The sequence below is a fragment of the Gopherus evgoodei genome, chromosome 16 (genome assembly GCF_007399415.2).
Source record: "Gopherus evgoodei ecotype Sinaloan lineage chromosome 16, rGopEvg1_v1.p, whole genome shotgun sequence".
In the NCBI taxonomy this organism is placed as follows: Eukaryota; Metazoa; Chordata; order Testudines; family Testudinidae; genus Gopherus; species Gopherus evgoodei.
Genome location: NC_044337.1, coordinates 16294354 through 16316334, shown reverse-complemented (window position 1 = coordinate 16316334; position 21981 = coordinate 16294354). Strand labels below are relative to the sequence as shown.

The following is a 21981-nucleotide window of genomic DNA, read 5'->3' as shown; positions in this document are numbered from 1 at the left end:
ACCCCATTTATGGGGTTGCCAGGGCTGGCTTAGACTTGCTGGGGCCTGAGGCCGAAGTCTGAGCCCCAGTGTCTGGGGCCAAAGCCAAAGCTTGAGGGCTTCAGCCCTGGACAGCGGGGCTCAGGTTACGTGCCCCCTGCCTGAATCTGAAGCCCTTGGCTTTGACTTCACCCTTGAGCCCCGCCGCTCCTGGGCAGCGGGGCTTGGGCAGGCTCAGGCTTCATTCCCTCTTCCTGGGGTTATGTAGTAATCTTTGTTGGGAAGTGGTTGGAGTGCAATGACGTTTGAGAACCCCTGCTCTATGATACATCAGTAGTGGATGTAGTTCCAGTTGTTTCTTGTTGATGCTGTTTTTATCAAATATTGCTATGTTAGGATTCACTATTGTTAACCAGATACTGAACAAGATTGTTTGAAATAACATGTGCCTCAGTTAGGATGCACTATCTCTATATTATGACTAGTATTAACAGGGAATTTGTCTACACAACTTGACATATTGCCCATTTACCATTTGTTTTTGTTATACACTGAGGACAGTACCAGTTAGCTGTTTATTACGAATAAGATCAGGTGATTTTTCTTTTGTAATGTTCCCTAATGAGTTGGTTATGGTAGTTACTATATACGTAACTGCCATAAGCAGTACAAATAACTTCTTTATTAATTTGTTTTTTCCTTGTCTTCATTTTGTTTGCTGCCATTAGTTTGTTAATTTTTATTTGTGTTTGACTAAACAGTTTTTGGAATGTTATGCACATTGTAAATGATGTACTGATTCTTAATACCATGAATTATAGGCTTAGAGATAGTTTCCACTGCCCAGTTGTCAAAATAGTTAATGTTTTGTTAAATATATATATTTTATATTACTCCTGTTCCAAATGGATCTTCAGAGTTAGATAATTTTGAAATGTAATTCATAATTCTTCTTAGATTTTGGAGTCTTCTATTTTGAGAGATACCAGACTGCGGAATAGACCTTTGCCCAGCCCTCAAGTCTTGTGTATGTTCCTGATAAATGCTAGGATATTAGTTAACACAAAATATACTGCAATAATACAGTTGCTTTTACACAGTAGCCAATTTCATCCATATTTCAGTTCTAAAGATTTAAAACCACAGGCACATGAACTTACTTTGCTTAATAATATACAGTTTAAATGACAGTTAGACCTGGTTCAACTAGTGGTTTCTAGCTGATTGCCTACTTAATTGTCTATATATGGTAGACTGAGGTGTAGTTGACCAGTCTGTTGTTTGTAAAGCACTTTGTTTTTCTTTTCTTGATTCCCCGGGTTTTTTTCACAATGCACGGATACATTCTGGTGTCTTCGTTGAGTGATATCGTCTGGTGTCATCAGTCTATGGGATGCACCCTTAAACAGCTTAAGTTGGTTAATATAATACAACTTTTGCTTGTTTGTTTACATTTCTCTTGTTTTCAATAACCTATATGTAATACACAGATTAACCTAGTTTGTTTACAGCGTAATAGGGACCAAGTCTCTTATAACACAAGCTGTGCTTTTGTTCTCATTTTCTCAATTCTTTAGCACAAATAGACCAGTTTTAGATACTTTTGCAGTTATTGCATAGACATTCTTTTTCACTTAACATGGACATCACTATTTTTTCATAATAAATATTGTTCTTGACTGCTAAAATAAATGCTCACAATCTTCTGTGAGAAGCTGCACTCCTATGCTGAGCACTCTGTTTTAGCAAAAGAATTAGTAACAGAATTTTTACCCAGGCTTTCTTTTACAGTTAATTTGCTTGCGATACCAATTCCACTTTTGTTAACTGTTTAGAAGCACAAACGTTAACAACTATGACTTCCCTTTACCACACCACACCATAAAACTGAATTTTAAATGCAGGTCTATGCAAACACTTTGAGAATATTACATTTTCATGACGTTTTGTTTGGGAGACAAAGGTAGACACCTGTTGAAATTGGTTAGCTTTAATGTTTTTTGACATAACCAGACAGTATATATTATATTTGACATTTTCCATATAATATTATAACTATATTTCAATAATAAAGGCACAGACAACTTTATAAAAACCCAAACAATAAATTGACATTTTATTAATATTACCTTTACATTCATGTTGAGGTTTCCCCTTACATTTTTTCCTTTGAATAAATTTTTTTGTGATTAATAAAAGAAAATTATTTTTGTTTGCAATTTCATTATTTGTTGAGGCAAAAATGTATGCATATATATTTATTACTGAGGCCTTTTTGAGTTTTTGCAAAAAAAAAATTGGTGGTTATTAATAATATGATGGTTATATCTAGGGCCCTACCAAATTCATGGTCCATTTTGGTCGATTTCATGGTCATAGGATTTTAACAGTTGTAAATTTCATTTAAATCTGAAATTTCATGGTGTTTTTTAATTGTAGGGATCCTGACCCAAAAAGGAGTTGTGTGTGTGTGGGTGGTTTATGAAGTTATTTTGAGGGGGCTTGTGGAACTGCTACCCTTACTTCTGCGCTGCTGCTGATGGGGTGCTGCCTTCAGAGCTGGGCATTTGGCCAACAGCTGCTGCTCTCCCGCTGCCCAGATCTGAAGGCAATGCAGAAGTAAGGGTGGCAATACCGTGACCCCCCCTAAAATAACCTTTTGACTCCCCCTGAAGCTTTTTTTTTGGTCAGGATGTCCAATTTTGAGAAACACTGATCTCCCGTGTGAAATATGTATAGTATAGGGTAAAACCACACAAAAGACCAGATTTCACGGGGGGAGACCAGATTTCATGGACTGTGATGCATTTTTCATGCCCATGAATTTGGTAGGGCTCTAGTTATATCCAACCATAATATTAAAATAACGTGGTATCACTTATATTTAAAAAAAAAACATTTGTTGCAACAAAATTAACATTGATTTGGTTATTTGGTTCAAATCCATAATTATTTTGTTTGTTGATTTAATCTGACTTTAATTTGACAATTTTATTATCTTTAGGTTTTTTTTTGTAGTTTATGTCTTGATTTTATTTTTTATTGTTTAACTTTAATAAAACTTAAGTTCATTATAACATTGAGTCATAATAAGCAACTTGTCCACAACCATTGAGAATCTTTGGGCTTGGCTACACATTTGTGACTTACAGTGCAATAGAGGAGCCCTGTGCGCACTAGCTCATTAGCCATCCACAATGGCAAGGCACGTAGAGCACTCTGACTCTGCAGCTACAGCGCTGCTGATACTCCACCTCGGCGAGTGGAGTAACGTTTGCTGCTCCCCCACTGGAGCACTGCAGCATCAGTGTGGACGAGGTGTTGCATTACTGCGCTCTGATCAGCCTCCGGAAACGTCTCATAATCCCCTGAAGTCAATTGGCCACGCTTGTCATTGTTTTGAACTCGCTGTAGGAAAGCAGATATGCCGTTTGAAAGCTCCATTTCTGACAGCTGGCTGCTTATCTGCTCCGAGACAGATGAGTGTGCTCCGAGACAGATTAGTGTGGAATGCTATGTGAGAGAGAGGTGGGGAGAGGGAGGGGTCTGCTGCTGTCTGAATTTACAAGACAGCATGCTGACATGCTCTCAGCCCCCCAAAAACCCACACTCTCTCCCTCCACATACACACAACACACTCCCTTTCACACTCCACCCCCCACCGCCATTTGAAAAGCATGTTGCAGTCACTTGCATGTTGGAATAGCTGCCCATAATGCACCACTCCCAATGCCACTGCAAATGTGGCCATGCCAGCGCGCAAGCAGCTGTCAGTGTGGACAAACTGCAGCACTTTCCCTACTGTGCTCTCCGAAGGCAGGTTTAACTCACAGCTCCCTACATTTGCAAGTATAGCCAAGCCCTTGGTGAATTTCAACCTCTCTCCTGCCCTCTTAAATTAACTCCTTTGGTTCTCACAAATGCCTCTTAAGGAGGACACACAAATTAATTTAAAAAAAAAATAGAGTAGGTGTGAAGCCTGTAACAGTAGCAAGAATTGCATACTAGAGCCAGTGTGCAATGGCAGCCTGCAGTACAAGCGACTGCTTGGAGTAATGTGCAGATATCCTGTATCTACCAGGGAACAAGAGGGAGACAGCTTGTAGAGGGAATGGGATAGGGGAAGTAGCTTATCACTCAAGATTCCTTTCCAGCACTGGAACCAAAGAGGGCAGCAATTCTGACTGCCTTATTTATTTTGACACTTATGTTTCTGGTCTCTTTCACTGGCAGGACTGGATGAAGAGAAGTCTGCCACGCTGGAGAGGGATCTTGGGAAGAGAGGCACTTACTAACTCTTTCGTGTCCCTGTCAATGGGACTTGAAAGGGAGGTAATATAACACCCAACTTCCTCATTCACTTGTTTATTTTGAAGAAGCAAAACATCATAAACCGCAGAAGGAAATGCTCTCATCTCACAGGTGGAGAGGAAATACGAGAAAGAAACAAAGTAATTGTAGGTAGAGCTAGAAAAACAAGTGCCACATAAAAAAAGTTAGGCCAGAGCTAAGAGAGAATCAACACTGACAAAGTTCTGCGTAGCAGGCTACGTTATAAATGAGAGCATGAGGCTCTAACAGCACTCAAAAACAGAACTGAGTCCCCTAGAACTCCAGTGAGTCAAACAAATATGTAACTTAACATATGTTCATGGAACATTAATTGTCTCAGTGGTGTTGTAGAGAAAATCTTTGAGAATGCAAAATTATCAAAGGCTGAGACAGTGAGGTTACAAGGGATGCATCTGTAGCTAAGAGACACTTCAAAGTTGGGGAAGTGTTACAGTGGTAGCAGCTAAAGATCAAAAGGGGATTGGCTGCTCTTTATCAGTAAGGGTCTAAATGTGCATGTGACAGAAAAAGGGTGATAGGCAAGGCTGTTAAACTTTATGGAGCTCTCCTAATGCTAGGTGTAGCCTCCACTAGTTACCCACAGAGCACCTTTTACTTGAATTAGTGCAGTCTAGTGGACAGAGACAGACCACGGGCAAGTCACTTCAGCTCTGTGTTTGTTTCCCCATCTGTAAAAAGGGAAGAATGATACTTAGCCTCCTCTGTTAAACACTTGGAAATCTGCAGATAAAGAATATAATAGCTGGATGATAATATTCCTCTATCAGAACACATTATCAGTCATTCTCCATTGTGATGGCAGTTGCATATTGGACCCCAAGTGGGATAAATCATTCCCAAAGGCCTTGTCATCTAAGGTAGAGAGTTCCCTTAACTGCCACCGGCTTCACAAATGATCACACACAAATTAGGGGCAGACTTGAAAATCATATTAAAACATCAATGTGATTTATTAGGGAGACAAGATAGGTGAGGTAATATCTTTTATTGGACCAACTTCTGTTGGTGAGAGAGAGACGCTCACAAGCTTATACAAGCTCTTCTTCAGGTCTGGGAAACTAACCCAGAGTGTCACTGCTAAATACAAGGTGGAACAGTATTTTTTATTTAAATCTCATGATTTATAACCAATCTCAAGATTTTAGGACGTGGTCTCTGATTTCACTATGCTCAGCTCTAGCATTAATATCAAACCTCACAGCAGCCCCCTGAAAGAGGGGGGTGTTATCAGCCTGGCTCTGCCACTGACTGCCTCTGAGCAAGTTTAAGGACAGTTTTCCTATGGGAAATGACTCAGTGAAATGATGCATGCAAGTGTTGCATATTGGTGGTATCAGAGCTTAGTTTCTTTCTTCCATGCTGAAGAAATAGTTTGGATGTGTATGGCATCTTGAAAATATGATGGGTTCTTGTTACTACCAATGCTATGCCTAAATGATAATGGAGAAGTGTCTCAAGGGGGAAATTAATTATCAACACTGTATTAAAGGACTTGTGTGAAGAAGGGTAGCTCAAGATCAAGGGGATGAGAGCACTTTAATCTATATTACAAACTAATCACTTGTGTCTGAGTGGGGGAGGAATAGCTCAGTGGTTTGAGCATTGGCCTGCTAAATCCAGCATTGTGAGTTCAATCCTTAAGGAGGCTATTTAGGAATCTGGGGCAAAAATCTGTCTAGGGATTGGTCCTGCATTGAGCAAGGCATTGGACTAGATGACTTCTAGGGGCCCCATCCAACCCTGACATTCTGTGATTCTAAGTTTCTCAATTTCCCTAGCTGTAAATTGGGGGCAATGATTCTGATCTTCCTCATAGGGATGGGAGATAGGATTGTGAGACAAGGCTCTGAGTTGCTAGGGTGGCACAGACTAAGTAGGAGATAATGGCAGTGGTGTGATAATCACACCAACTGTAGGACAGGTGGTACCTGCTCAGCCAAACTCCTGTCAACTCTCCCCTCCCTTTCCAATTGCTTCCCCAATATGTTTTTAATTCTCCTGCCCCACTTCCCCTTCATCCCCCTTTCCCTTGTACTTTCCCCTGTAGCCTCATCCACTTTCTTCCTGCCTACTTAGGGTGGCCACTCACCTGTTCCCGGAATAGTGGTCATTCTGGGAATAGTGTGGGCCCACCCCTGCCAGCATGGCCTAACCTTGGCCAGCATGAGCTTCTACATATGGTGCATGCAAGGTCACACCACAAAGGCAGCACCAATTTCAATGTGCACTGCCCCACCTGCACTGGCATGACCTCATATGCACTGTGCAGGTGAGGTCACGCGGGTGGGGGTGGAGCGGTATGTTCAAAATGGCATATTCCCTGTCTACTGCCAGGTAAAACTGTGTCTGGATTTGTCCCAGTACCAGATGTACGGGTCAGTTAGCAACTGTAAGGGTTGCTAGCTCTTCTGATTTTGTCATGAGTCTCATGATCATTATTGTTTCCCTTAAAGCCCCAGCGCCGGAGTCAAATGGATATGTGACCATCGCAGGCTTCATTCTCAGGAGAAAAAATAAGTTTCTAGCCCACGTGGCTGCGGAGAAATCTTCCAGCTGTGACCCCCCCAGCGCACCCGGAAGGCTCAAAAAGCAGAAGGCAATAATAAGAACACCACCGCTATGAGTTTTACATCCTCTCGTGAGTTTTAAGCCAAGCTCCAGATTTGTGAACATCTGGGGCTGGCAAGAGCGGGGACAAACTTGCCCCAAAGAGGCACCATTTATGCTCCTCGTTTCCAGGGACTGGCCCAGGTTCACCCAGGCAGGCTGCTGCCAGCCTCAGTTGAAACCAAGTCCTCCCAGGCTAGTGCCCGCCCAGGACCGCTTCTCCCCTCCCCGCACACCTGCCGCTGGCCCTTTAAGACCCCCCCCCCCGGGCGGGGCCCCTCCCGGCTAGAGCTGGGCCCTCCGGCCCCGCCCCACCCCGGAGGAAAAACAAACTCACTTCCGGCCGAGACAGCCGGCTGGGCCGGAAGTGAGGCGAAGCCGGGGTGGGGGAAGCGTTGGCTGGGTGCCCACCGGAGCCATGGTGGCGGAGTAGCGCCGAGGCCCGCGCCCGGAGGCTGGCGGTGGGAGGAGGTGAGGGGGCAGCCGAGGGAGAGGGAAAGAGGCGAAGCCCCCGAGCCTGGAAACGTGTCCCCCCCCCCCCGAGCCTGGAGACTGCTCCCGCCCCCCCTTCGGCCAGTGCCCCCCCGAGCCTGGAAACGTGTCCCCCCCCCCGAGCCTGGAGACTGCTCCCGCCCCCCCCTCGGCCAGTGGGCCCCCCCGAGCCTGGAAACGTGTCCCCCCCCCCCCCCCCCCGAGCCTGGAGACTGCTCCAGCTCTCCCCTCGGCCAGTGCCCCCCCCCCGTGCCTGGAAACGTGTCCCCCCGCCGAGCCGGGAGACTGCTCCCGCCCCCCCTTCGGCCTGTGCCCCCCCTCCGAGCCGGGAGACTGCTCCAGCCCCCCCCTCCGAGCCGGGAGACTGCTCCCGCCCCCCCCCGGTCAGTGCCCCCCCCCGAGCCTGGAGACTGCTCCAGCCCCCCCTTCGGCGAGTGCCCCCCCCGAGCCGGGAGACTGCTCCAGCCCCCCATGGCCAGTGCCGCCCCCCGAGCCTGGAGACTGCTCCAGCCCCCAGCCTGGAGACTGCCGCCCTTCCCTCGACCAGGGCCGCCGCCGCCGCCCCCCCCCCCGGGGGGGGCCGGGCACTGGCCGGGGGGGGGGCCTGGAGCAGTCTCCCGGCTCCAGTCCTCTCGACCAGTGTGCCCTCCCCACCCCCAGTATCTGGAATCTGCCTTTGTCCCCACCCTGGCCAGTGCCCCCCTGAGCCTGGAGACTCCCTGTACCCAGACCCTTCTCCCACCTGCCCCGTGCTCTCTTGAACCTGGAGACAGCCCCAAGCCTGGCCAGTGCCTTCTGAGCATGGAGACTGCTCCGACCTCAGCCTCCTGTTCCCTTCTCGCCTGAGCATGGAGACTGTTCTTGTGCCAGTACCCCCAGAACATGGAGACTGCGCCCTTGCCAGGCTCCTCAGCCAGTGTCACCCTCAGTATGGAAATTGCCCTCTCCTCTGTTATTTTCCAACCTCTTCCCCACAGACATGTAGAGCTAGGAAGTAAATTCGTATGCTTCCCCAGATTCCCATCACACTCAGTTTTGGAGGTCAGCTCAAATGCTTACCCCTAGCAGAATTCCTCCTTTTGCAGAAAACATATGTACACTCCACCCTCCTAGGAATTGGGCCCTAGGTGCAAAAAAAATCCCTCTCTGTTCTTCAACCACTCTCTTCCTGTCTTCCCTGCCGTGGAATACATGAGTCCCCCTCTGCGATGTCTTCACCTGTAGCTGGTGTCAGGTATCACTCTCCCCATCCTCAGACCAGACCTTTCCTTTCTTCCTGAACTAGCTGAGACTTACCAGACATTCCAGAGGCAACACTCCTAGAAAGCACACTTAACTCTGTTCATGCCCTAACATTTTTTTAAAAACATTTAACGTTTTTTAAAACACTAATGGTCCTGTCCTGTTCCATCCCACAAAAGTCATCTTAAGCCTATGGAAAGCTTAATGTTAGATGGAGGCATCTAGTTATTTTGAAGTATATTGTATAAATGTTGCTGAAGTGCCTTTAATAACTCTTAGGCAGCATCTCCTGGTTTGTCCAGTGATGTGGAGCAGTTGGTTACACTGTAAGGAAGCCACTTGCATGTTAACAACTTGCAAGGGGGTAACATCTGCCTTACAGGATTCTGAGAATTAATTAGCCAGTACTTATAATGATGTGAACATAAGTTTTCATAGATAGTTACGGTTGAATTCTATTTTCTATTCTAATCCTTTTTGTTTGGTTGCTCATAATTTTAAAACTAATTCCTGAGGTGCTGAAATTTTCATGGCTTGCTCTCAATCTGCAGGTGATTTAATCCGTTTTTGGAAAAACTGAACAAAATTGGGTGCATTATTTTTAAGTTTTCAATCAAAAAGTTTGTGTATGGGCTAATTCAATGACTTAAATAAAATGTAACAAACTTATCTTGATTTGTAGATCTCATTGAGACAGAAGGAACAGAACATATTTGAAGAATATTGGTTCATTAATTTTAAAGTTAAAAGCATGTAAATAGGGAAACTTTGTACATGCTTAGTAGGATTTTGCTATATGTCTTGACAGATGGATCCAAAAAGATACAGCTCTTAAATGTTGGCGTGCTGAATCACTTTCAATTGAAGGTGTTAGTCAGAATTACTTCTCAATGATTCATTAATTTTGGCTAACTGTGCACCTATGCTTAATGTATTGCTTTCAGCATGCTTTGTGCTGGAAATGTATTAAGAATCATGTAAGATTTTATTTTTGGCATTCGTAGAGATCATCAGGGAGAAGATAGTGTTCTTGGTTTTGCTTGGGCTTTAAGTAATAAGCAACTATTGTAATTGTTGCAAGATTGTTAAATTAACTGGATACAGAAATCTAAGAACTTTGGACAGTAGGTGCACCCTGTATGGAAAAGGAAGACTGGGGTATGTCATGAAATAAAGGAATTGGGGGCATTTTCCTGTCCATGATAAACAGGGATATAAATATAAATAGAAGTGAGGTCATGCTTTGGAACAGAATGAAGATGGATCTTCCGCAAAACCTGTTTTGGTAAAGTATTAACTCATTCCTTTCTGTATATGCTGCTGAATCTTTGACTAATAATCTTTTGATTACTAAGCTTGCATAAGCTTTGGTTATTTGACCTATCATAACACTGATCATCAAAAACTGAACCCTAAAACAGAAGTGATTTAAAGTCTGAGAACGTGTAGTGTTAGAGATGGTGGAGATTTTGAGATGGCCTTGTTTTGATTTTCATGTTTGAAAAGCAGTGGGGCTAAGAGATCTGAATTCAGAAGGTATCATGCAGCACGTAACAGAGGGCCTTGGAGACTGGAGCTCTGGGCACTACTGTAATAACAATATTATTAAATATTTATTAATGTGTCTAGCAAATTAAGTTTTCAACAGACAGTGATGTGCCCTTGCCTCATTGAGTAAGATATGCAGTGAATGAAGCAAGACTGCATAAGAGGTTTGCTTTAATGATTGTGCACCTTGTGCAGGATAAGACATTCTGGTTGTGCTTAGACAAATAGTTTCAGATTATAATTAAAAAAAAAAATCTAGGTAATTCCTTTAACACTCTCTCCAAGATTTTGTTAAAGTTGCAGGTTAGTTCTCAAAAGTCAGGAAATGCTGGATTATTTAGTGCAAAAGCTAATTTGGGCATGAGAATATTTGTAAAAATATACTTGACTTGGTCTTCCTTTGTTGCTGTTGAAGATGGTTTTTATTTTTTACTCTGCCAAGCTGTGTTTGGCATCCTTATATTGCTATGGAAAATATTTTGATAATGTCATAAACAAAACCATATGACTTAATTGCAACATCAAATAGGAGAAGATGAGTTGAGAGGATTGCCCCTTGTTTAGACATAACTCTTGTATCATTAACAAGCCAGTGATGCAAATGATAGAAAAATGTGATAAGTGATTTATATTTAAGATAATTAAAACTTTCTCCAGTATGCATGTTAATGTTCATAAGAAATGGTATAAAATGAGGGAAATTAATTCATTTTTAAGCCAATAGACTTCCCTGGCTAAGTCAGCAAGATTAAAACCATGCATGTTTTTGTTTAATTGGGGAATCTTACTAAGTTTTTCTTTTTCACTCACACTTGATGTTCTCTCAAAGTCCATATCAGTGCTGGGCTTCACTGTTTGGAACCATGTTCAAACATATTCCAGCAAAGCCCACAGAAATGAACTTGTCACAGTTCAGTAGTGTTGTTCTTTGGCCCGGTTACAACACAATTCCATTTTGTAGTGGAGACCTATGCAGCGACTTAACCTGGTAACGGAATTCAGTTAACTGAAATTTAAAGTCTTATCTAAGTTACACAACCAAGACAAGCCCTAAACTGGTCCCCAGATGTGGTGAGATTGGTGGTGTAGACTGGCCCTGAATTAATTTCTGTCATGATTTGGTCACCGTTATGACTCTTCACATGGTGGTGGTGGTGGCACTTTAATCTTAGGTTTTCTAAAAACTTATTAAGTATTTAACATATACATCATAGGACCCTATTCTCTCACCTGGCCTCCATGAGTGATCTCTCAATGTGTACTTAGTCCCAGTAATTTCAGTAGGGCTGCTTGACAATCACGGTACACCCCAATGTGTGGACAACGGTGGCAGGATCTGACTTATGGTTTACATAGTCTAATACAGGGATCCTGAAACTTTTCAGTGTGGCCTGCATCCTATTAGAGAAATTCTCACAGATCACCACTTCTTTTCCATTTATGATTATTTAAGGTCACAGTGTTGAGTACAGAAACTGTATCAGAAAAAAAATTTAGAAACATTTTTTTAATTGCATCGTAATGTAGTTTAGCATCTGGAAGCAAGGAGACTCAGTAGCATGGACCACCAGCAAATGCTTCAGGGAAACGCAGTGGCACGGTGACTAAAATTTGAGCACCAGTGAAGGCACAGGGATGTTAAAGTTGTTGAAGTTTTAAGATCCCTGTAATATTCAAATTAACTTGTGATATTTCAGCTAGTCTTTAAGAATAGGTGGGCTGTCTTTAAATTAATAATTAAGAAAAGTCTACTGGTTTTAAATATAGCTGATTTGCTGTATGGTATTAGTGAGGATATATGCTGATCCAGCTGTAGGCTAGTATTATGCAGATGTATGTTTACTAATGGATGTTAACCAAATGATTTATTGAATATTTGATCAAGAAGAGTAAGTCAATGTCTGGTCCTCGAATGTTTAGAATACTGTGGATTTGTGAAAATATTTTGAAATGCTGACAAGAATTCCCCATTTTGGAGACTTTTGTTGTTGTGACAGAGTATGAACTTTAATTAGACTATTTCTCCAAGCTGTGGACTATGTTGTTTCATTAGGGGAGTCTCATAAACATAATAGAAATTATCTGGACTTTATCCTCCATTTCAAGGCCATTAATATTTAGACTATTGCTCATGGAGTGCTAGTTCACCAAGGCCTCCTTTCCAAACGCCAGTGGTCGTATGAAAGCTAATTGCTCCTCACATGACAGATATTACTGATGCAGTTTAGGATAAACACGTAACAATTGAAACTGACACACAATTTTAGGTGATAGCTTACTAAATACTTTCTCAGGGCATTAAATATGTATGTACCTTCACTTTCATAGCTTCATAAAGTAGTATAATATTTACCTAATTCAAGACTGTGTCCAGCAAATTGAGGAACTGCCCCTTTCAGTACCATTCCTGTGTGGGTTAAGTAACAATAAAAACCAAGTGCACAACCCCTTTTTCATGAAGTGAGTACCTTTTAGGAAGTGATACTAATAAATTAGGTTGTCTCCCTAACTGATGCAAAGTGAGGAGAATGAAAATGTTTGATTCATAGCCAGTATATACCTTTAGTAAACACAATTGTTATATACAATCTATTCTTGTTGGTTTATTGTTAGCTTGGTAGAAGTGATAGAATTTATCTTAAACTGCTCTTATTTTGAATGTAGAGGTAGCTACTTGTGGAAATGTCAGGGATGACTAATAAACTGAAAAATTTTAAATCCATTTCCTTAAATTTAAGCGATGGCTTCACTGAACTATGAGAATCTTAAGGAGGTGAAGCAGAACTAATCAAACTTTGTATCGATAAACCCTCTTTTTCACAAACAACTGTTCTGATGCATACATATATTAATGTTGTATATCTTGAAAGAGTTGATTAAAGTTGTATTGTGGGCTAGTTATGGATTCTTTAGTTACATGCAAGGTGAAATTTTGCATATCAATGTTATCCAAATGTATTAATTGTAGGAGAAATAAAATACTTTTTAATTATTAGTTTTTAAATTTTGTTTTGTATTTCATTGGGAACTGTAGGTGTTCAAATGCTCTGAAAATGAGGCCACTTTTATTAGGTTCATAAATATGGATATAAATGCTTAAACTTGGTCACTTACATTTGATTGTTTTGGTCGTAATGTTTTAAAAATCATATATACACACTGCATCTGCATTACAGAAATCTCTAGCCCTTAGCATTGAAGAGATCTTGGTGAAATTGGATCTTATTACTTCTTTCAGTGTTTTGATTTCTAATAACTCCCTCCCTCTTTCTATGTGTGTGTCTGAAGAATGAGCACATGTCGTTGGTGTACGCCCGGTGGTTCCTCCACCACCCAGTTCCTAAGAACTTACGCTTCCAAGACTTTGTCCCCCGAAGATCGTGCAGCAGCTAATGATGATCTCTGTTACTGCCTGGAATGTGTGGTTGAATATCACAAGGCAAGGGATGAATTGCCCGGCTTACTGCAGGAGGTAATTGTCTTCTACCGATCTGCAGAGAATAAAAGGTTTAATTGAGTTACTTCAGAGTGTGGGATTTTGATGGTGGTTAGGTCTGACTGAGGGAGAGGAATTTTGTGAGGGCTTTGTGTTTAGCTAACTATTGCAGGAGGTGTATGCTGCCATTTAATTGTAAGTTCTTGTAATGTGCTCTATTCCTGTATTTAAATACAGAACTTTGCCCTGTTATCAATCTTCTGTCTAAAATAATGATGAAGCTATTAACTTTGTTCAGAAATTAATAAATTTTTCAAAACTTTATTCATTAAGTACCTACCATTTCTGACTGCCACTAAAATTACTTAAATGATTCTATAATCAGTCAATTCCAAATTGAAAATGTTGCTGATGATCTGCCTCACCTGAGTTCCATGCCCAGTAACTTTTAATACACCTCTACCTTGATATAACTCTGTCCTTGGGAGCCAAAAAATCTTACCGCGTTATAGGTTAAACTGTGTTATATTGAACTTGCTTTGATCCACCGGAGTGCGCAGCCCCACCCCCCCAGAGCACTGCTTTACTGCGTTATATCCAAATTCGTGTTATATCAAGTGGCGTTATATCGAGATATCGGGTGGCGTTATATCGAGGTAGCGGTGTATTTTCTTACCATGTCTGGAAAGTAACTTTCCAAAACAAAGTAGTGAGCTCTTAGAATCTCATCAGGAGTTCCACATGATGTTAAACATCATCAGTCTCAGCAACCTGTACAGACCATTGTCTCCTTGTTTCCTATTCCTTGGATAGATCTTATGGGAGTTGGAAACCTCCCGTCTCATTGATCACTTTGAGAAATCCATGAAGACAGATATTGAAGAGGATGATGAATTATTTATAGTGGATGACAACGGGGAAACTAAACTGTCTGGTTACACAGGCCCAGACTTTGAGAACAACCTGCGTGTACCTCTTCTAGAAATACTGAAATACCCGTACCTGCTGCTACATGCACGAATCAGTGAGTATCTCATGGCTTGTGCTTGAAAGAATCCAGTATTTTCACTATTGCAGAAGGCGAAAATAATTATTTTAAACAAGCATTAGTGAAATGTTTAGTTGCCCTACTAAAATAAGGGTAATATTTCTTTAAGCACTAAAATAATTTAGCTTGCCTTGGTTTTGGTTAATCTCTACCATTTATGTCTCTTGTTTAGGTGAGCTCTGTGTTGAGGCCATTTGTAAAATGGAACAAGTTAACTTCTCCTTTCAGGTCTTCGACAAACATCCAGGCATTTATCTGTTGTTGGTACACCCCAATGAAGTGGTGAGTTATTTCTCCTACAATGAGAATACAATCAGAAAAATGAACTCACTTTAAGCTTTTACTGAACACTTCTGTTTCAGGGATTTGATTGTGTACGTCTATCCTTGTTCATGTTTGGCAAGAGTGATAAGCCTATTGTTTCAAGGTTCAAACATTTCTGCTGTATCCTCCTCATATAAACAATCCATAGACGCATGTAACCTTGATTAGTAATGGGATTAGTATGTCTTGGCACATAGTATTCCTATCCATGATGATAAGTGATTGTTTTGGAAAAACACTGTTCTCATCATTATTCAATAGCATGGAAGAAGAAAAGTCAGTGAAAAGGCACATTAAAATCAGCAGACTAATCAATGTTTACTGTTTAATTTGAGCCATTGGTAACATTGTTAACATTTTGGGTGTTATGTGGCTTTTCTCAAGGTGAATAATAGGAGCACCTAACAGTTTAAAGCATTTAATTTCTATTGAGTCTTCTCCTAATTTTACCTGTTCTGGATATTGAGCCTCATACTGAAGTGAGAACCGAAAGAAGCATGTTTTTTTCAAAATAAAAATGTATCCAAAGGAAATTCCACTACATAGTCTGAGTTTAAATAACATTCAGATTGTTTTTCCAAATTCTTGTGATTAAAAATAAAATCAGAGTTAAGGTTCAAAATTCAGCATGATTCTTCATTCTCTTTTTTGGCACATGAAGTTTATTCAGTTAGAATTTGGATAGGAATACAATTATACTGTCAGTTCAAAGAAAATGGAATTCTGTTGCCTGTAAAGAAAATAATTGACTGAGGGTGTGTGTGTGTGGAGATCAGAAGTGAAGGAGAGGAGGGCAATGCATCATGTATTGAGCAAATGAAGTTCATGGAAAGTGTGGTGCAGAAGCTCACAGTGTGTAACTATGGATCACTGATACCTGTCAAGGAACAAAAGCTATGGGACTTTGTGTTCAGAAGTGTTGATAACTTAAAAGTTCAGTTAAGGTCAATAGTAGTTACAGGTGTTCAGCATATCTGAAAATAAAGATCTGGGCTTTCAAACTGAGTCCAAGTATATTTTGTATGCCACTCTTTCCAAGATAGCCAAATACAATGTTCATATTCCAGCCTTTTTTGTGCTAGGATGTTGTCTTTCCATCTCTGTATCATTTATTTTTAGTCACTAAAAGCTATATCCTTGGGTAGTCTGAGGTACAGTAATCTTGGAATTGCCTCCAATGTGAAACAGAAGTGGTGAGAGAGGCACTGTGAGTTGGAATAAGAAACAGTCAGGAACACTCTTCCTCCCCAAATCCTTTAATTACTGAGCATTCCCATAGCATATATAGTGACATAGCACACACAGTTTGACATTACCAGCAGGCACAGTTGTCCTTTATTTTAGTCGTCTTCATTCTGAGACCAGTGGAAGCTAGATGGTATTTTTGGTTGTATGTATCTGAATGAGATTTGGGGAGGATATTTTAGTAGGCCAATCCTAGACCACAATGGGAGGTCTCTGTGCCATATGTTCTTGTTTGAAGCAGACCTTGAGGGCATTCATAATGTTGTAGATGACAGTACCTTATCTCCTTTTGAACCCTGTCCCTTAAGGAATGGTAACAAAGTGGGAATTTCTGGGGTACCCGAATGCATCTGAGTTGAAAGTCACAGGTATTACCAAAATTGTGACATTTGCAGGCCAAATAGCATTGGAAGGCCAGAAAAAAACCTAAGGAAGCAATTGGTACAGAGTTGGATAAGTGTGAGAATGCCCCTCTTCATCCACTCCCTTGACATATGTTTAACTCTACAGGGAGACTTAGATTATCTTATAAAACTGCCTCTGCATAGAGCATAGTGTGAAACTGTAGGACCCCAGCTAGATCTGCCCTGATCTTTCTGGTAGCTTCAATAGCTGGGGGAAGGATTGAGGATTGGTGGTTATATAGTGTTCACAGAACCCTTGGATCTTAGGATCTAAGCCCTGGTGCCGTTGACGGGCCTGCTGTGTGTCTTGAAGGATTCGTCGTACACCTTTAGACTAAGGCGGGACAGAATGTCCTCCTTACCTCACCTCCGAGAAAGTCTGTGAATAGTTTGATATGAGCAACTTTGGGTGTGTAGATCAGGACGGATATAAGAGTTTGTAGTAATCTAGGCAGGATATTCATCTTGATATTCTTTTTATTCCACAGGAAGAGGTGAGTATTTGTAATTTTTTTCCAAGTTATTTGATACTGCGTCTAACTGTGGATCCAGACTTTGCTTGACAGAGTTTGAGAGCTGGTATGGATGTGGATCTGTGGGCATTTTAGGGAGGCTGCCCATTAAAAATTCTGCCATTCAAATTGATGTGCAAGCTGGTCCTGAGAAATGCATAGGAGATATGATATATCCTATTTTATAATCTGACAATATACTGTATTATACTATAAGAATGGCCATACTGGGTCAGACCAAAGGTCCATCTAGCCCAGTATCCTGTCTTCTGACAGTGGCAAATGGCAGGTGCCCCAGGGAGAATGAACAGAACAGGGAATCATCAAGTGATCCATCCCCTGCTGCTCATTCCCAGCTTCTGGCAAACAGAGGCTAAGAACACCATCCTGGCTAATAGCCATTGATGGACCTATCCTCCATGAACTTACTTGTAGTCCTTCAAATGTGTCAAAAGACGGATTCTGGCTCGATAATAAGTAGACGGGCATCCTTCACATACAGCATTAACTTATGGTTATTGTTCCTTAATTGCATTTATGTGTGTGTTAAATGTTGATCAGTAAAGTTTCAAGGATATCAAACAAGTCTAGAGATAAAGGGTGCCTCTGTCTTGTGCCTCCAGTGAGTTTTTGCCCTTAAATGTATGCTTTCTAACGCTTTTGATTGTTTAGATTGCATTTCACAAAGTTTTTAATATGCATGGGGAAATGTTTGTTTATGCTGGAAGAATACTTGAGTCTCACTTCCAAGAACTTGCCCTCAGTACAAATGTATTTGACCACATTTTAGTAGGAATATGGCTGCTAAACTTACGGCTTTTTCTGTCATTCCTGTTTGTTGTATTCCTTCTAGTAATATTTAAGTATTTTTTTTTTAATATGTAGATTCGTCGATGGGCCATCCTGACAGCAAGAAATTTAGGGAAAGTCGACAGGGATGATTACTATGACTTACAGGAAGTGTTGACTTGTTTGTTTAAAGTCATTGAGTTGGGGCTGTTTGATAGTCCTGATATTTATAGTTCTTCAATGATTGAGAAGGGGAAACTCATTCTTCTGCCATCCCATTTGTACGATACCACCAACTACAAAAACTACTGGCTTGGTGAGTTTTTGTTCAGTAGTGAGCTGTATCTGTGCTTGCTCTCTCCCACTCTCCGGAGGGGAGTGGTGGCATTTCTTTCAAGTGGCAGGCCAACCACTACGCTCTTCTCTGAGTGGAATCCTGTGATTCACCCCACTTCTAACTGAACCCCCAGGTTACAATGCCTCTTGTTTCCCAAGCATATTACCTCCAAGAAGTCCAACTGGATTTTGCCCTTGCTACAGAATGCTCTCCAGGAATCGGACCAGCTAGTAAATGCAGTAACAGAGAACAGCTTTTTCAAAGCAGAGTATGATTTATTTACTCTCAAGAACATTACAAGCAGAAAGAAAAGGTTTAAAAAAAGCCTGAACATACATTGCCTTACCTAAACATAGCCTTTCCTTGCTAGTTTAAGTAGGTTCCACTTGACCCAGACACTCCTCAAGCATTGAAGCTTGGTGAAACAGGTTGTACCTCTGTAGCTGCTGCTGACAGTCTGAACCCCATACAGTGTCTCTCCCTCAGGACACAAGCTGTCTTTTATTCATTTCACAGGTTTCTTTGAAAGTTCCCACCTGAAGATCTCCTAAGGTTTCGAGCAGGGCTCCTGAACCTGACAATTTGGCTTGTTCATGTCTCTAGACGGGGTTTGGAGGTGCCTTCACTCATTAGATTCTTTGCATTGTCCAGACAATTGAATTCTGTTTACAGCTATTGTTTTGGGTTCATGCAGGATTTAACCTTTAGTCACCATTTAGACAGCAATACAGTAACCACCAAACTCACAGGTATATCCACGTTCTTCAGAGAGATATTCATTCTGCAAGGTTAGAGTTGTTAAAATTTCAGTTAATTCTCTTTGGATCTTGTCTCAGTCCCTATGAGGTCAGTACAATCAAAGTTCTTGAAATGTGTAATGCATTTTGGGACTTGTCAAATAGAAGAATTCTAACTGTGTCTGTCCAGTTTAAATTCATCCGCTTCAGGTTTCTCTGATGCTGATCATTTCCTCTGAGCAGTTTCATTGCAGTGAGCTTTGGAAAACAGTACTGTTTAGGTTTGCCAAAACTTGAAGGGAAAAAAAAAAAGATCTCATACACAAACATAAAGACAGATTGCTTTCATTGCAGGTATCTGTATGTTGCTAACAGTGCTGGAAGAACAAGCTATGGATTCTTTGTTGCTGGGTCCAGATAAACAGAATGATTTCATGCAGTCTATACTTCATACCATGGAGAAACAAACAGATGGTAACTAATTTTAACTGATGAGGCAATGAAAAATGGAGATTGTTCATAATCCATTTTTAGTCATATTTTGGTTGTGTAATAATTCCTAACAGAGCTTACTACTTTTGTCGAACAAATTATTTTTGGTATAGAAGTATAATGCCAAAGCCAGGGTTTCTCAGACTTTGACATTTCATTCCTTCCCTGATGTGAAGAACAATATTTGGACCTACCTTGAGACAAACACTGAAAAACAAGGTTCAAAGGGACTTTGAAAAGTGGAGAAAAGGTGCCCCTTATGGCTTTATGGAGCCATATGTAGAGCGTTAGGTGAGGGCAAACTTTTTTTTCCAATTACTGGGTGATTTCCACTTAGAAGAGATGGTCCATTTTTTTCCATATGGTATATATTCTAGCTCTTGCATCCTAAAATGGAAGAAGTCGCTCTTCCAGGATTATGTTCTTACTTTTCCTGGAAGCTGAATTTCCGCATCCTCCTGATGAGTGGTGTGAGAGACAATTCAGTGAAAACGGAAAGTTCAAAGTTGTGTAGTCACTATTTTAATTTGCAAAGGTAACATTTCAAACTTTGTAGTTCCTGCTAATTATTTTTCAGATCCTTTTTCTGAGACTTGGGATGTTTTTAATTATTTACAAGTTTCTTTTTGTAATAGGAGAAGAAAAGGATTGGATCTTTATAAGTGCAATATTTTCATTAAACAAAAAGTTTATAATCTTATATGAAGAAGGAAGAACACATACAAGAAAACTGTATAATATCATTATCTCAGATCTGAAGGAGCTTTAAAAAGAAATACCCCTTCAGTAGTTGATAGACTATTCTATTTTAATTAGCGTCTAGATGAAGAAGCACCAAAAACAAAGGAGAAGAGGAACAGGAGAAAAAGTTAAAATTACTCAAATTGTGGTAGGAGTCTTCTGAGGATCCTCTCCTTTTTTTACCCTTTTCCTGAACTAATTGCATCTAAATATCTAAGACTTTTTTGCTTTGTCAGTCATAAAAATTCAGCCTTTTACCATCAAAAATTAGTGCTAGTCTTCTGGAGTATAAAAAAAAATAATGCCTAAATACCAATATAATTTAATTACTTTTTAAATTGTGTTCTCCCCCCCCTTGTTAGAGTTATGTGAGCTACAACTCGAAAAAGAGAGACTGTCCTGAGTATAAAATTTTCTTTTACTTTAACCACTTCAGGGATAGTGAGCTATAGCATTATCAGAACTAAAGGTGATAAATAAGGTCATGGATTTCTGCAAACAAAGAATCTTGTTTACAGTCAATTTTTTTATTGGCAGAGTAAATTTTTAATCAGATATTTTGTCAAGTAACAAAGTAATTTCTTGAATAGCATCTTCTCTTTCATTCCTTTTAGTAATCCCAGTACTCTAGTTTTTAATGCAAGAGTTGTTTTTTAAAAACCTCAGAGTTCTTCTACAAAATCATGTGTTTTCTTGAATCAGTGAACTTCTAGCAAATTTACATTTATCTATAGCAGACTGAAGCTTCATTTTTTAGCTGATATCTGTAATTTACTTTATACTGTTTACAAATTCCTCAGTTTCAGTTACTGTGGGAAAAGAATCTGATTTATCTGCATTCATTTCGAGTTTCCAAAGTATCATCTAAAGATATCCGATTCTGACTCTTAACAGCTTTCTTAGTGAAACTAGAATGGAATGCTGAGAATGAGTTACTCTGTGCTGGCCACTCAAAATGCTGTCATTTTCTGTACCAGAAGAGGAGAAGATGATTTAAAAAAAAAAAAAGAAGCAAAAAACACAAAAAAACCCCTCTATATATCTTTGTAGCAGAATCTTCTTAGATACTTTTCTCATTGAATCATTAGACTTCTGCAGTTGGAAAATTTTTAAATAAAAGATTCTTTTGAACAAATCAGTTGACAAAGCTGTAAGATTCAGATATTCTTCCCTGCCTAGCCCTGTGCTCTCCACACAAATATCCGTAAATAACAATAATAAACCCTTTTACCAAATCTTTTTATCTTTTTAGATTTTATTGTGTTTAGAGGCAAGAGGGAAAAAATTAAATTTCTCACCTTGTTCACTTCCTCTAGGGAGGGGGTGTCAAGCCACACTAATGGCTAGGCAGGGGAGACAGGCACAACAGAAGGACACAGTGGCTGCAAAAGGTGAAATGTGAAATAATTGAAGAAAAATAGAGCTCTTTTTCAGACATAACCCTCTTTCCCTGGGCAGCTATACGGGGCATAAAAACTGTCTCAATAATATACCTCTTACCTGCGCCCACCAAAATATCAGCAACCAGAACAGAAAGGGAAAAAGGTAGGAATGACATAGCTTTGCAGTGAGGGGAAACTTTAAAAATTATCCATTTTACACCTTCCCTTCTCTCGCTCCTCCAGGTTACTACTACTTATGGAGGGAAAGCATGGCTGGTCTCAGACCTTAGGAGCCACACTGGCTTTGCAAATG

At 40.6% G+C, this 21981-nt stretch overlaps 1 protein-coding gene and 1 long non-coding RNA gene across 9 annotated transcripts in view; both read left to right on the top strand.

Annotated features, from left to right (window-relative positions):
* The first annotated feature begins 4194 nt into the window (after positions 1-4194).
* LOC115635872 lies at positions 4195-6837 on the top strand. Its single transcript, XR_003996719.1, has 2 exons — positions 4195-4311; positions 6786-6837. It is a non-coding gene; the product is annotated as an uncharacterized LOC115635872 (long non-coding RNA).
* Positions 6838-7288: 451 nt separating this feature from the next.
* Positions 7289-21981, top strand: part of SETX (senataxin) — a 60312-nt gene continuing 45619 nt past the window's right edge. For 2 of the 8 annotated variants that reach the window (XM_030535750.1, XM_030535752.1), the window contains exons 1-6: positions 8094-8665; positions 13510-13693; positions 14471-14681; positions 14878-14987; positions 18076-18295; positions 19408-19527. In XM_030535750.1, coding sequence (XP_030391610.1) covers positions 8640-8665; positions 13510-13693; positions 14471-14681; positions 14878-14987; positions 18076-18295; positions 19408-19527 — 871 coding nt within the window. In that variant the 5' untranslated portion in view covers positions 8094-8639. Of the gene's footprint in view, positions 7411-8092; positions 8666-9682; positions 9959-13509; positions 13694-14470; positions 14682-14877; positions 14988-18075; positions 18296-19407; positions 19528-21981 lie in introns of those variants that run through there. The other 6 variants (XM_030535746.1, XM_030535753.1, XM_030535751.1 and 3 more) reach the window with 6 other exon arrangements.